At 41.2% G+C, this 16,351-nt stretch overlaps 1 protein-coding gene across 1 annotated transcript in view; it reads left to right on the top strand.

Annotated features, from left to right (window-relative positions):
• The first annotated feature begins 11,180 nt into the window (after positions 1-11,180).
• LOC149068879 (nose resistant to fluoxetine protein 6-like) overlaps positions 11,181-16,351 on the top strand; it is a 44,096-nt gene continuing 38,925 nt past the window's right edge. The window contains exon 1 of the mRNA XM_089250588.1: positions 11,181-11,622. Coding sequence (XP_089106714.1) covers positions 11,313-11,622 — 310 coding nt within the window. The 5' untranslated portion in view covers positions 11,181-11,312. The remainder of the gene's footprint in view (positions 11,623-16,351) is intronic.

The raw sequence follows: 16,351 nt of genomic DNA, 5'->3' as shown, positions 1-16,351 counted from the left end.
AGATTTTTGCGCAAACCCGTATTTTATGCTTAAACCACTCCCTAATAAATACAATAGGGATTTTTCCAAATAAAATAGGGATTTTCCAAACATAAAAGTTGAAGCGTAGGGAATAAAATCCCTACTCAAAACCTGAAGTCAAATTAAAATAGGGATTTTACACACATGGAAGTTAAACCCTTGGGAATAAAATTCCTACGCAAAAAAACAAGTGAAATTGGAGACCAAAACTTCAATGATGTAAAAATAAATATTGTGTTCAATCAGAAACGCTGTGAACAAACATTCTGCGCGAATGACTCCAAAATCATCGGAAGATGAAGGAAAACACCGTCAATTTTTGAAGAACACTGACTTTTTGTGACACTTGCTTGTTTTTTTTTTCATTTCACATGAGTGATGATGGCAGTCTTTCCATGACCGATGTTTATGTCCGTAACACAACTTGTACAAAAAGGAAAAGTCGGCCCTCTTCTGGAACGTTTGATGAAAGGAAATTCATCGGAATAAGTATCTTTAAAATTGATTAAATATATTTTTGCTTATCAGTATTCATGCTTTGTTATATCGCACGTACGCAACTTCAACAAAAGAAATTTTGACCACATGTGCATCACCATAATCTTCAATTATTATCCAGGACTATTGGCTGCTAAGCTATTTCCCTGCACAATAAGACAAACAACTTCCTTGTTACCATCAGAGGGTTTGTAAAACTTCCTTAAAAAGGGAATTTCCCCATTTACGACGTGTGACGTCATTTCGAAAGGGAAAAAAAAGAGGCTTCATGCTCCACAAGAAATTCCTTAGGGATTGTTTTCATAAGCGGGGATTTTTTAATGAAGTAGGGAATTTTTAGGGACAATTAGGGATTTTTGTGATTTTCGTAAAAATTCGGGAGATTTAAGAACTTTTCGGGAGGTCGAGCGATGAAGCTAAAATTCGGGGGATTCCCGAAAAATTCGGGAGACTTGGCAGCTATGATATGCAGTGTTGTGTTTGATTTTCAGTGCTGCCATCTATATTTCAGAAGAAAAGTGAGTGTTATGATTGAATAACATTAGTACGGTTTGTAGACCTGCAGCTGTCTGTGGCAAGTCGGCTTGCATTTGCGTCTTGAAGTTGGGAAGCACCGAAAACCAATTTCAGCCGACCACATACTGCAAATATATAGATGTAAAATACTGCAGCTCTTGCTGCCATCTATCCAGAAACTCGAGAAATTCATTGATGAATGACAAACAGAAAAAATAGGACACTTGCTCAGGGCACTGAGCTATAATTCTAACTAAAATTAATTTAATTAATATTTCACTATAGCTTAGTGGCTCAGGGTTACCAGGTTCGAAAACTGATAAAAGAGGATGCCTGCGCGCGCACCCTTAGTGACGTCACTCATCCAAATTGCCACAATAGATGACGCCACTATTCTGTCTAATAAAACCGGCCATAACAGTACTTCAGAGTTGCAGAAGTTCAGCAGAAACAGAAAAAAATCTAGAAATTTCGGCGGATATTAGTGAATGCGCTCACATCAATGAAGATATATACGTTTCAGAGTGGAGGAAAAATTTATTTTTTTTTGCACTAATTGCGCCACTTTGAACTCTCGACCACCACGGCGGCATATTCAAGAACTGAGCGGAAAGAAACTATTTTGGTGCCGGGGCCCCAAAATTTAGTGACCTCAAACTCACACAGCAAAAATTCAATGAACCATATCGTTATATGGATTACAGATCACTTGGGTGACCAGAGGTCACATTCGCGTAGAATTTGTTCATTTTTTTCAGATGAATTTTCATATTTTGGAGAGCATTTATAAGGGGACCTGTTGCTCCGGGCCCCTTGTCCCGTATTTCCCGGGACAGTCCCGGTATTTTCCATTTTTCTGGCTGTCCCGGGTTTTCCCGTTTTTTACGTGAAGCAGCATACTTGAATTTTTATTCTTTATTGAAGTCAAAGATTGAAATTATTTTTCAACTCATAAATTATACAGTCGAATCCCGTTATAACGAACACCAAGAGACCGGAGAAATCACTTCGTTATATCGAAATTTCGTTATAAAGGAAAATTTCAGGTCTCTGCATTTTTCCTATGTAAACTTATTTGGAGGATTATAAAATCGTTAAAACAAGAATTTCGTTTTAACGGTATTCGTCAAAACGGGATTCGACTGTATTATCATAATTACAACTATAAATAAGAATATTAATCTACCACATTTGTCTTGGTGAACGTGCCAGTATTGTCGTTGTGAGGAAAAGAAATGAGACGGGCTCAGAATTGGCGATTTCTATGCCCCACATCCAATCACTATGCGGTACTTGTGAGCCAATCAGGAAGATTCTACGCCAAAATAAGAAGAAACGAAGTAGGATTCTGCGTTTCAAAATATGGCAAACTTGCTAGGTAGTCTGAATGACGTTTATGGCAAACAGTGCAGAAGCCTTGAGCCAGCACCTCCTAGAGATAGAAGGCCTCTCTGCACTGTTTGCCATAAACGTCATTCAGACTACCTAGCAAGTTTGCCACATTTTGAAACACTGATTCAAAATCCCGATTGGCTCACAAACCCCCCCCCCCACACACACACACACAGGAGGGGGGAGGGAGAGAAAAAACTGGTTCGCTTTCCTCAATTTCTCTTAGGGTTGCATCATTTTTATATAGTTTCAAAAACGCCAATTTATACGTTTGGTGAATTTGGCAGGATTTTGAAGTGACGTCGTCAATTTTTAAAGCTTTATAGCTCATTAATTATGGGTCAAATTCAAAAAACTAAAAGCATTTTTCCATATTAGTTTTTCACAAGGAATCGCATGTGCAATTATTGGGCGGTCGATAGTACCAACCTGTATATGCATAATAAAGCACCCGTCACAGCCCAGCTCCCTCATCCGGGGCAGTGGCTAAAATTGACAGTTGTCGATAGAACCTGGGAGGTGCATAGTATGAAATGGAAATCCTTACTGTAAAAATACACTATAATCTCGACTCAGGGGAAGGGGGATAACAATTGTATGTGATACGGGAGAAACACTAAAAATTCACTATGGAGGATCCGTGGAAAACCTGGACTGGGGCTTGCCAAAAACTCTAGCCTAGTAGCCCTACTACAGGAGGTGCCTCCCAAGAATTTAAGTGATATTTTCACATGATTTCTGCCATGTTTATCATTCATTATTTTCCGACTATTAGTGATTATGCATAATTACCTGTTAAAGCCCGTGCGTATAAGCATCCATGTATTTGTGATTCGCCGTAGGGAGGCGCTTTGGGAGAGAGTGGGGGGGGGGATCGACCTCTCCGGGGAGGGTCGGTCTTTTCTTCTCTCTCTTACAGCGCGCTCCTCAATATAAGTTAAGTTTATTAGGTTCTCTTCTTGAGAGACACGCACGTACTTTACGGGGCCTACGTTCGCCCATCTTAATGATTGTTTCTAAGCTGTTTTTAAGGAATTAAATTGTTAATATTGTTACTCCAAAGTGGTGCGAACTTATATGACTCGATCCTCTGTCTCTGGTGAGAACTAGTTAGCTATTGAAAACAAACATGCAGTCCACGAAAAAACATTACCTAATCACATTTACCGTAGCATAAATATGTGTATTAACATCATCATCGTGCCTCCCCCTACCCGAGACCTTCATGTCTATCGTCGTCCCGTCTATGCTTGGGCAGTCTTAACGCAAAGACCCACCCTTGGAATATGTATAGAAGTGCTCTTATACCTCCTGTAAGGATCCATTCGGGCACGGCCTCAAGTGCACCCCACACGGGTAAAAGGCTTATATCCCGAGAGGGACAGAGCCTGGGTCGTGTCTGGTCTGTCGGCCTCAAGTGCATAGGGAAATGGAAATCCTTGATCATCGTACCAAGATTTTGAAGAGCATGGCGATTAGTCGGTAGGTGCCTCCAGGCTAGGTAGGGCATCCCTCTCTATTGGAAGGTCCTAACTAAGGTTCTAAAAGAGGTCACACACGTTTACCTACAACATATTTTTTCCTCCGTCAAACGTTTCACATTTGCTTCTTTTATGGCCCCTACATCCTGCAGCAATTCCTCTAGACCGGGATCATTGGCAGGAAAACTGCCCCATAGGGCAGCACAAAAAGCAAGAGGAACTGCCCGCTCAAACCTTTTGTTTTGCCTCCCCTTTGCTTGAAGAATTTTGTTGTTCTCACCGTTCCTATTCAAGTCAAACCATGCCATATAGCAGCGGTTCTCAACCGGTGCTCCGCGGAGCCCTTGGGGCTCCTTGTGCACTATCCAGGGGCTCCGTGGCCGCTTGAGGGGAAAATAAAAAACAGTAAAATTAAAAAAATAATAATAATCATAAATATTTTTAAATAATAAAAATAAATCAGTAACTTTGATGAATAATTAAGAAATGGGCCTACGGGGGCTCCGCCATAGAATTTTTTTACTGAAAAGGGCGAGCCAAAAAAGGCTGAGAACCGCTGCCATATAGTATCCTATGTTTCACTCATAGCCAGTGCCGTCTTAAGGCATGGGCCCACCCGGGCACGACCCGGGGGCCTCAAGAGAAAAGGGGCCTCACAAAAATGAGATCTGGTTGAGATTTCTGAGAATTTTCCTAGAAGGGCCTCAGAAGACGGCCCTGCTCATAGCTAGGCTGTCACCCTACTTATGGCATCCTTTGAAACCCTTTCTAGCTTATGTTGTCACCCCCCCCCCCGACTCTGGGAAACAATTTCCGAATTGTTTCCGTGAAAATAGCGTACTTATAAAAAAAAAGATAATATCTTATTTGTAAAATATGCCACTTATATGATCTGGAACTGTACTAGGTGTCACTCACTTACACGATTCGTAAATATGCGGTGGGTTACTTAGGCCTATATGACCTGGAAATGTACCGCGGATCGTTCCAGTGATCCGGAACTATATCAAGAGATGCTTAAGCGCTATGGAACTGTGCCGCGGTGATATGTAAATATGCCGCGAAACAGTTTATATGATCTGGGGAATGTGCCGCGTGTCACTTAAGTGATCTGGAACTGCGCAGAACTGCGGCAAGTGTCACTCAAGTGATCTGGAATTGCGCCAAGGGTCACTTGGAAGGGTGATCTGGAAATTTACCACGGGCCGCACAAGTGCTATGGAACTGAGCCACGGTGATCTGTAAATATGCCCATGGTTCTGTTACACGACGCGGGGTCACTTAAATAATCTGTAAATTTGCTGCTTAGGGGTCATTCAAGTATTACGCCAGCATCGAGCGGGGGGGGGGGGGGTCATCAACCACCCCTTTTTTGAAGATATTAAATATTCTAAGCTGCTGACGAAATTTTGCTGACAAGGGGGGGGGGGCGGTCAGTGTTTTGCTGACAAGGGGAAAAGGGGGTCAAAAATGGCTAAAAATCTGCTTACGTAATACTTGAATGGCCACTTAGCTCATTTTCAGGCGTGAAGTCGCGAGCAACATCAGATGACTCCAAAGGCATTTGACCCGCGGGTCACGGGTTGAGCAATGTAAGATGTATGGAAGGTTTTTTTTTTCAGCCGAATTTTTCTCATCGGTGTTTCTGAACTGGACCCTCTGTTGAGGGGAGGTATTTGGGTTGTGGTTCGCACTTCCCTCGGTAATTGAATGATAATAACGATTATTTAAAAAAAACCCATCTTAAAATAACCGAAAATTATTTCGTAATGTGATGGAGGCCAGCGACGCATTGTATTGCTTGCTCGAAAGTTTCGTTTGAAATACACGGTAAATGGTAGATTTCGAAAGAGGACGGACCCCCGCGCACGTTTTTTTTTTTTTCATTTCATCCCCCAGCGGCCGACTTTCTATTCTCATTACAATGCAACCTCGTTTATACGGCGCACGGTGTTGCGGCGCGTAAAAGCTCTACCCGCCTTGAAATGCGTCGCATATCCTTGAAAAACTGTTTTGAACAAGAAATATTATGGTTTGTCAGGGGCCGTTCAAGTATTACGTAAGCAAATTTTTAGCCATATTTGATCCCCCCCCCCCCCACCTTGTGAGCAAAATTTCGTCATCAGCTCTGCCCCTCTGAATCCTAACTCTTATTTTCATAAAGGGTGGTTGATGACGTGAGCATTATCCAAACCCGTCCCTTCCCCCCTTGCCATCAACAAGCAGCGAATCGGAACCCCGCCCCCCCCCCATCGATGATGACGTAATACTTGAACGGCCCCCTAACGGCAGATTTATGTGATTAGAGGGATTCAAAGGAAATCGATAAAAAAAATTAGCCTATATCTTTGTGTTATGTCTATTGAAAAAATTGCGACAAAACAACAGCATGGATTTGTTCTTGATATCCCACAACACAAATGCACTATACAGTCAAACCTCATTATAGTGCGTCACCCGGTTAACACGTCACTCCGCTTACAGGATCACTTTTTGGAAGTCCCAATTATCCTCAGGCAGGAATTGGCACAGCTATGGCTTACTCCGTTGAACGAGTCACTTATTGAGTCATATTTTTGCTGACTCATTAACGAGGTTTGACTGTATTGCCAAAAGCCTGTAGTGTCCTTTTTTAGAGTTTGGATATTTTTTTCTCGAATTTCTAGAAAATTACTGAACGAATCGTTCTAAAACTTTGGTCATATATATATATATATATATACCTTACATTAGTGCTCACCAACTCCAGTGAAAATTTAGTCACGAGAGCATTTACTGGATTGAAAAAAAGATTAAATAAGAAAAAAAGCTTTTGGATCAACCCCCTGTATCAGAAAAAAGCTGCAAATGACTTGCAACTTTGAAAAAATATTGCACTAACTGCGTGCAATACATCTGTGCATTTTCATGAGAATACCACTTGTATTCACGAAAATATAAATGTTTTCTATAAAAATTGAAATTTTTATCGCATGATTTTTGCTTATAGCATGCGGTTTTCAAACAAGTTTTACGAAATTGACAGAAAACATGTCGCTATACATGAGGATACTGTATAGAGATTTGAAATGCGTGAATTCGATGAGATATGAGTATTTTTAGTAAATGATTATTAATTGCGCATGCGCAGGAAATATAAATGTCATTTTTCAAAATTTTATTGCTAGATGTATAATGCAATTTATATGAAAATTCCAGCTGAATGTCGAGAAAATTCAGAAAGATATACACGATATTGTGAGTTGTAATTTCGCAACTTGCCGAAAGTAACTGAACAATAAGGGATCCTCCACAAATTGATATACGATTATTTGCTGTTAATTGATTACTTCGAGAATAAACCCACAGCATTATGCGAATGAGAGAAGACTCTTGTCTGATGCTATGTGAGAGGAGTATTTTGGAGCACAAACACTCGTGTATGATGTCAAAATAAACAAACCAAAGTCAAAAACGAAATAACAGCAAACAATCGTATACCAGTTTGTGGAAAATCCATTATTATTCAGTTACTTTCAGCAAGTTTTGACATTACAGCTCACAATATCGCGTACATCTTTTTGAATTTTCACGACGTTCAGCTAGAATGTTCATATAAGTTGCACTTTACATCTGGCAATAAAATCACGGAAAATGAAATTTATTTTTCCAGCGCATGCGCAATTGATAATCATTTACTAAAAATACTCATATTTCATTGGATAATGATTCGTCATATTTTGAATTCGTATCCTCTCGTCATATTTTCTGTAATGTTCGTAAAAATTGATTGAATTTTTTGCGGACCCTCAGGTGGGTATTCTCGCCCTCTTTGCGGACGACGCCGTGGTGCTCTGCAACGCCAGAAAAGCTTCACAGGCTGTTAACAATCTGCAGGAAACAACTGATGAGATCTTGGACTGGTGTGAAGAAAATGACCTTGTTCTTAATCAAAAGAAATGTCAATTTGCCTGGTTCGCAAGTCGGACAAAAATCCCACCTTACAGGAGGCTTTTCATTGGTGAACACCCTCTACGACCTGTCCATAAGGTGAAATGTCTTGGGTGCATATTCATTAAAACCATGACATTCACTCCTCATATCAAATTTGCCTGTAATAAGGCCAACAACGTACTGGGGGCCCTCAACAAAATTACTTTCCCTCAGGCCAAACTTTCACTTAAGAATAAAATTTTACTTTTGAAGTCAATTTTACGACCTACTCTTCTGTATGCTTCCCCTGCTTGGGCTCATGCCTCTAAGACAAGCCAACAAGCCAACGAGGGAAGACGCGTGGTCCAGGACCTGGCCTGGCCACGGTGGAGGGCTCACCCGAGCCAACAAGCCAATGAGGGAAAACGTGGTTCAGGACCTGGCGTTTGGCCACAGGGAAAAACAAAGGGCTCAAGCTCAATAGACGTAAAAAAGACATCAGAAGAGCTCATCGGAATAAATTGTATATTGTATAATAGAAATATTTAAATCTGTATATACTTTTTTTTTAATAATGTGTTTTTATATTCGATGTTCGTGTATTTTATATTTTTAATGTGCATAATAAAGCACCCGTCATCGCCCAGCCCCCCTCATCCGGGGCAATGGCTAAAATTGACAACGGTCGATAGAGCCTGGGCGGTGCACGGAATGAAATGCCTCTAAGACTAATATTCGAATTCTTCAACGCTCACAAAACAAAATTCTTAGACGCTTCACTTGTGCTCCCTGGTTCATCAGGAACACAAACATACACTGAGACCTTCACTTGGAAAAAAATTTTTCCTACATTAAACAGGGAACTCTGAGTTCGTACACATTAGAGACATAGTGAATTATAGTGCGGCACCTGCTCCCAGCACTTCGGCTAGAAGAAGGATGTTTCGTAGACCGAAGCAGATTTTCCACCTTAGGTGGGAAAATCTGAGATAGTTGAACTTGTGAATATATCTATATAATCGCAATTTATTCGTATCTTACTCACATATTCACTCATTTTTTTTTTACTTGCATTTACCCGCATATATTCGCATTTATATGAAAATTTAAAAAAGAAGAAAAAAATTATATAAAAAAACCCTTCCTCCCCCTGACGGAGACAAGTACTTTGAGCTGGTGTGATTTCAAAATTTTTGATGTTTTTGGACCGTTTTTCGGAACTGGCAATTTTTCACATGTACAATCCAGTTACTATTCTTTTTCAGCCAATCTCATCTATGGCTTCTGTTTGATCCGTTGGTGTGTGGCGGCATAGTTTTCTGGACTTTCCTTACCTGGCAAAAATTTTTATGGCCATGACCATGACTCACGATTTCGTCCATCTCTTTCTTGTTACGCATACACGCACTCGCACTCCTAACATACATTTGTTCCCCTTCTTCATAGGCCTACCTGGGTCCGTCTGGATATCCCACTATCAGCCCCTTGGAGCTGGGTATGGGGGTGAAGCTCTGATGCTGGTCTGGTCTGGAAAAATTGATTGAAAACCTGGAATATTATAAGCAAAAATCATGTGATTAAATTATTTGTGATTGTTATAGAAAACATTCATATTTTCGTGAATACAAGTGGTATTCTCACGATAATGCACAGACGTATTGCACAAAGTTAGTGCAGTATTTTTTTCTAATTAGCAAGTCATTTGCAGCTTTTTTTCTGATACAGGGCTGATCAAAAGCATTTTTTTTAGTCAATTTTTTGTCGGTCTCCTAAATGCACTCGTGACTAAATTTCCACTGGAAATGGTGAGCACTAATATAAGGTATATATATGACCGAAATTTCAGAGCCATTCGTACCGTATTTTCTAGATATTTGACAAAATGCCCAAACACAAAAAGGACGCGCACTTCCACTATACCTCTGGCAATTAGATTATGAAAAATATAATTTATATTTCTTGTGCATGCTCAATTAATATTCATTCAGTAAAAACATTCATATCTCAGCGAATAATGATTTGTCCACACTTTGAATTTCTCTACAGTATGTCTCATGTGTATAGCGTCATGTTCGCGTTTATTTGTTGTATTATTCGGAATAATCATTATCATTTATACCCGATGAAACATAGTTACTTTGTTCTATTATTAAAAAAATTTTATCTTTATTTTTGTATTACCACATGTGCGGTAACTCCTTCAAGTGCGGGGCCATGGCTTACATCTCATTTTACTGTCCGTTAGGGGAGGTTGCACTGCAAAGTAAACGTCCTTTGAGGTCACCGGCTGGACAAAAAAAAAAAAAATTCGTCCGTAAAAGAGGGGTGACCGTTAATCAAAGGTTTAAAGCATATTTTTATTATTCAAGGGGAAATTATTATTACTTGGGTAAGGGGTGAAGCGCGTCCGTTAAGAGGGGGATTTATTGTACTGCTACCTGATTCACTTCACTGAAGCTCCAACAAAAACATACTTCGAGAAGCTGGGTTTTATTCCCTCTATAATTGTGAAAAAAAAATTTTTTTGGGGGGATGGGTGGCCACCATGGTCCCCACAAGGGATGGGCTGGTAAGGTTGCAGCCCTGGGGCCAGGGACGATTTTCATTATTATTTTTTGTTTTTGTTTTTTCACGCTATAAATCCATCACAAAGTGGCCCGTGAAGATCCCATCCTAGGGGCCCTACTCCAGGATGTGGGGGGGGGAGCAAGGTGGCAGGGCCGTCTTAAGAGTAGCGGGTTAAGAGCATAAATTTCAACCGGATCTCGTTTTTGTGAGGCCCTCCTCTTCTCTTGAGGCCCTCGGGCAAAGTGGTTTTTCGGAGGCCCTACCTGGTAAATCCTCGGAAAATTTTCTACCGTTATATCGTTTTTGTGAGGCTCCTCTTCTCTTGAGGCCCCCGGGCCGTGCCCCCATGCGTTAAGACAGCACTGCATGGTGGCCACGGTTTCCGCTGGACGCACCACTGTGCGGCGCATAAATGTGAAAAGTCGTACAACTGAGCGACGTATAAACGAGATTCCTCATCCGTAACCCGGGGGGCCCAATTTTTGTTTCTTTCAGATTTTGTGCCCCCTTTTCTGTGCTTCCTCAAATACATATCTATCTATTCCATGTACGTATCCATCAATTAGTCGAAAGCAGGTAAGAGGAAAATCAGATCCGTATCTGCTTCCCAAGAAAAGAAAAAACACACAAAAAAAACCTGACTTGGTTTCGCTTTTCTTCAGAGATCTTTTTTACTGCCCGCTGATTGGCTAAGATGTCGGTGACGTCACAACCTAAGTAGATCATCTCAATTGGGAAGAAAATATGAAACTAAAGAAGACATTATTTACATTATTATTATTTTTTCCGAGGCGATTTGATTCAGATCAAAAAAAAGGTAGCGGGAATTACGGACTTCTAGCGGTTTGTGGTTGATTCCAGTCCTCCAGCGGACTTGCAATTTTTGCAGTGACTGACGGTCTGATCACTTAGGGGAGGGTGTCCATGGCCACCATGAAGGTTTTGGTCGCAGCGGTGTCGTTGCTGTTGTTAACCGGTGCCCTGGGTCCGCCGGGATCGTCGGCCGAGGAGTCCATGGAAGAGATACTGAGCGACGAGAACCATCCGAAGTACGTGGAGGTCGCTTGGAATTACACGCAGCACAAGTTCGCCGAAATGGCCGAGCAGATGATGAAGAAAGTGATGCCCATGGTGGTCCGCAGCAGCTCGTCCATCGAGATTTCCGGGCCGTGTATGGCTTCGCTCTTCAAGCTGCTGCTCGGCGTGCGGAAACAGAAACTCTGGGCCATGAACAGTAAGTCAACATTATGTATTAAAAAAAAAAAAAAAAACCAATACAGTCGGATCCCGTTTTAACGAATACCGTTATGGCGGAAATCTCGTTTTAACGAACACGTTTTCTAATCCCCCCAGATAAATTCACGTAGAAGCTATGTAAAAAACCTCGAATTCCTTTATAACGAAATTCCATTATATCGAAGTGATTTCTCCGGAGTTTGTAATAACGGGATTCGACTGTATATCAAATTTATTTTATCCTTTTTTTTTTTGACAAGTTTTAGAATTTTTTTTTTTTTCATTTTCCCCTCGATGATCTTTACTCTCTGTGGTCCCGTGTACGTGGCCCCCACATGGAGGGGTGGCTGACAGGGGTCTCAGCCCTGGGACCCGGGACGGTTCTCATCATTTTTTGCTTTTTCACGCTATAAATTAACTACAGAAGGGGGCCCCGTTAAAAGACTGAACGAGGGGATGACCGCAAAAGATCCCAGCCTAGAGGGTCCCGCTACAGGATGTGAGGGCCATTTGAATATACACGGGCTGAGGTATATGACTGTTATGCATTTGGCACATTATTTTTTCCAACTTTTTTTTTTTTTTCTCAGCCAATTTTTACCGTAAAATTCCACTGAATTCGTTTTTTAGTATCTGTATACTTTGACCTTTTAAGACCAAACACACCCCGCTTCCCATCTCACTGAGATATCGAAGCGTTCCCGGAGGATGGGTGCGTCTGGAAATTTTTTTAAATATCTTCAGGATAATAAATAAAAACATTATATATAGATTGGCACAAATAAATTCACACATAATCAACGTTCGTTAATGGACGGATCATAATATACGGAGGAAGAGGAAAAAATATCAACTGTAAAATCTTCATCATAATCTTCCGAAAGTTCTTGATTCCGTCCGAAGATGAACGCTCTAGCGTCCATGCGCTCTAAACAGCGTCCCTTGACACTGTGGAGTATCTGTATACTTAGGCTGACCATATTTCATCGAGAGAAATACGGGAAATTGGGATTCCAAATACCGGACATTGCCAATTATCGCAAAAAATGATGCCAAAACCGAACAAAGTTGCCAAATACTGCTGAAATTACGGAAGAATCACAATGGCGGGAAATGAAGCATTACTGCAAATTGCAGTGGATTAAAATGAATTCCACGATAAAAAAAAAACACGTTCACCATGACAAATGTGGGAGATTGATATTCTTATTTAGTTGTAATTATCACAATATAATTTATGAGTTGAAAAATAATTTTAATGTTAGACTTCCATAAAGAATAGAAATTCAAGTAGGCTTCGTGTAAAATACGGGAAAAACCGGGACACTTTTGCCAAAAAGTCGGGACTGCCAGAAAAATAGAAAATACCGGGACTGTCCCGGGAAATACGGGACGTATAGTCACCCTATGTATACTGCATGAAACATAAATGCATGAAACATATAAAAATTTTAAACTGCCTTTCACTTTCTTACGGTATTTATGAAATATGGATTTGTGTAAAGACCTAGGGCCCAAAAAATTCTGAAGGCCCTAAAATTGGCTTCCTTTTGATACATGGCTCCTGTAGCCCTCCGCCTAAAACAACAGGCTCTGCATCAAAGAATGAGGGCCCCTCGTGTATAGGTGAGGGGGAGGGGCAAAAAAGTACACACTACAAGAAGGGCCAAAAAAATTCATATTTGCCTAGGGCCCGAACTTATAAGGAACAGGCCCTGGATGCTGCTACTTGCACATTACTTGCATAATTGTTGCGCATTGTACAGAGGTTTGAATTAACCTATCCAGTATATTCGTAGTTTCAAAGTCCTCAGTCAAAAGATTTTTTGCGACCCCGTCTTTGACGACCCCGTCAGTGCCGTCTTAACACATGGGCCCACTCGGGTCCGGGGGCCTCGGGAGAGAAGCGTCCTTCCAAAAATCAGAATTAGTTGAAATTTTGGAGAATTTGCCTGATAGGGCCTCAGAAAAATCACTTGGCCCGGGGGCCCATGATGCTCTTAAGATGCCCCCCCCCTTCCCTCATTTGCCACAAGTTCGTCTTGCGTATACACGCGACTTGTTCTCGCTCGATGCAGTGGACGATTTAAGCAGTCGAACGCAACATCCATGCTGGTATAATTTTCTTGACGACTCATTCCTTAGATTTCCCACCACGTGCGCGGCCCGCTTAGCCCCACGCCCCTGTAAATACACCCCTGTCTCTGAGTCACTCTTTTTGTTACCCGCATGCTTGCGTATTCTTGCGATCATTCCCATGCTCACACACACTCTTTGGGTCACCTCGTTTAGTCATTTACATATTTGGGCGCTCTCGCATTTTCGTACACTCTTTTGGTCACTCTACTTCAATGCTTGTGCACTCACTCTCGTTTGGTCATTCACATATTTTTCCATTCTTTTGATCACTTCCCATTCTCACACACGCTCTAGGTCACTCTTTTCATCTCTCACTGACCTAGTTCCTTGCTGTCTATGCAGAGGAGAATTTATGGTTTGTCACCTGGTAGGCTATACAAATTTTGTGACCACTCATTTCTCAAATTTGCCGTCCCCCCCCCCCCCCGTCCGAACTTGCCGCCCTGGACTATAGCCCGATAAGGCCCCCCTGTAATCACGTATCACGTAGACACTGATGGGAGATGTGACACTGGTATTGAATATTGGAATTAGCAGGTGATTCAATATAAATAGCTTTTGTGGCATTTCCTTTCGTTGTCCTCGTGTTCACCGTACTATGTACAGTGGAACCTCGTTTATAAGACTGTAAATGTGGCCACACCGGTGCGGTGCGGTTGTTATGCATGATCACCAATTGTTTGGATAAAGGGAGTTTGATTTGAAATTTCACTACATTTACCTGCAATTATGCATAATTCCCAAATGAAAATGTAAACACTTATAATAACCTTCCTTCTCTTCATTAAAGCAATTAATTATTTTCACCCGTATGTGAAATACGTGCACTGCACGCATTTTGCACAATAAAAATTTAGTTTAATTTAAATAAGTGTGAAGAAGAGATTGAAACATTCATAACAGTGTTGTGATGTTAGCTTTCTTCGCACGTATCAACAAAAAAAACCAACATTACTATTCAAATTCGCCATCTTGGACCATTAGTTATGTTCATTAATTATGTTCCTTATGTTAATTAAGTAATTAATCGATGGATCTCACTTCATATTATCACTTTCTCTCTCTCTCACATATGGCTCATTATTTTATATTCAATTTTCTGGACTTCGTATCTCTAGGCGAACTCAATATATTTCAAAAATCGAGAATTCAATACTATATGACATGAATGTCGCGCTCCACTTGTTAATACAACATATGCGGAAGACTGGATGTTGTGAAGATATTTATTATTTGAGATGTTAATTTTTTTTTAAGGAAGGAAAAAACTCATCTCTGCCGGGAGTCGAACCCGGGTCCCTCGATTGCCGGACGAGTGCTCTGACCACTAAGCTACAGAGGAGAAAGAGGCTTTCCTTCGCTAGAGCGTATATGTGCCGAACGGTAGAGGCAGAGATGAGTTTCCTTGTATCCAGTCCACTTGTATATCTTGTACTAACAAGTGGAGAGCGACATTCATGTCATATATATAGCCATCTGGTGGCTCGTCGTCCATGAGCTATTAGCTGATCGGTTTCACCGTCCATTGCACGGTTCCGTTCGGCATATATACGCTCTAGCGAAGGAAAATCTCTATCTCCTCTGTAGCTTAGTGGTCAGAGCACTCGTCCGGCAATCGAGGGACCCGGGTTCGACTCCCGGCAGAGATGAGTTTTTTCCTTCCTTAAAAAAAAATTAACATCTCAAATAATAAATATCTTCACAACATCCAGTCTTCCGTATATCTTGAATTCAATACTATTTTTAAAATTATTGATGTGGCGGAAAACCCCCAGTAAATTTCCCCATTTCTACGCTAAAATCGGTAATTCTAACATTGGGGATAATTCTCTATGGGGGATCATCTAGGGCAGTGTTTCTTAACTTTTTTTTTTGCCCGTGGCCCCTTTAAAACATATTTTTTTCTTGTGGCTCCCCTGTCTTACCTCGACCCTCATCTAGTAGTTGATTGATTGATTGATTTTGCAGCAGGTTCCCCAGGATGGGAGTTTTTCGCCGGCCCCTGGCTAGATTTTCCACAAACCTTTCTTATATTGAATTTGTTGTGTGAAAAAACAAAAAAAAAATGATGAAAAAACAATATTAGGCCCCGAGCGGCTGCTCTGTCAGTCCCACTCTTGTGAGAGGTCACGTCCGGGGGGGGGGGGTCTCATGTCCATGAGTGAACCCCACCCCTCATGATATTTTGTATAGTATAATAAATTTTGAAAATAAGTAGGAAATATGTAGGCTGTTTATTTCCGGCTAAGTATGGGACTACCATAGCGTCACTTTGCCTAGGGGGGGGCCCATGATGTTGAGGCGGCACTGAATAGAACTCGGATTAGCGGGGAGCTCAATAAATTCTAGGCCGGTGGTCTGGAGGCCAAATTTATTTGCAAAATTTTCATTCAGTATAAATTCACTGAAAAAAAATCAATTCAATACGTATGAAGGATCTTGCTTCAAGATGAGGGTTGAAAACTCTGGGTAAGACAGGGGAGCCGTGGGGAAAAAAATATGCTTCAAAGGGGGGAGGGGGGCCACAGGCAAAAAAAAACCGTTAAGAAACGTTGATCTAGTGTTTGTCCCTCAGAGTGATGCTGATG

This window comes from Pholcus phalangioides, unplaced genomic scaffold (genome assembly GCF_987345545.1).
Source record: "Pholcus phalangioides strain wild (caught in Gottingen) unplaced genomic scaffold, Ppha-v1.0 ptg000024l_1, whole genome shotgun sequence".
NCBI classification, from domain to species: domain Eukaryota; kingdom Metazoa; phylum Arthropoda; class Arachnida; order Araneae; family Pholcidae; genus Pholcus; species Pholcus phalangioides.
Note: the sequence above shows the minus strand (reverse complement) of the source record. Positions and strands in the feature narration are given on the sequence as shown.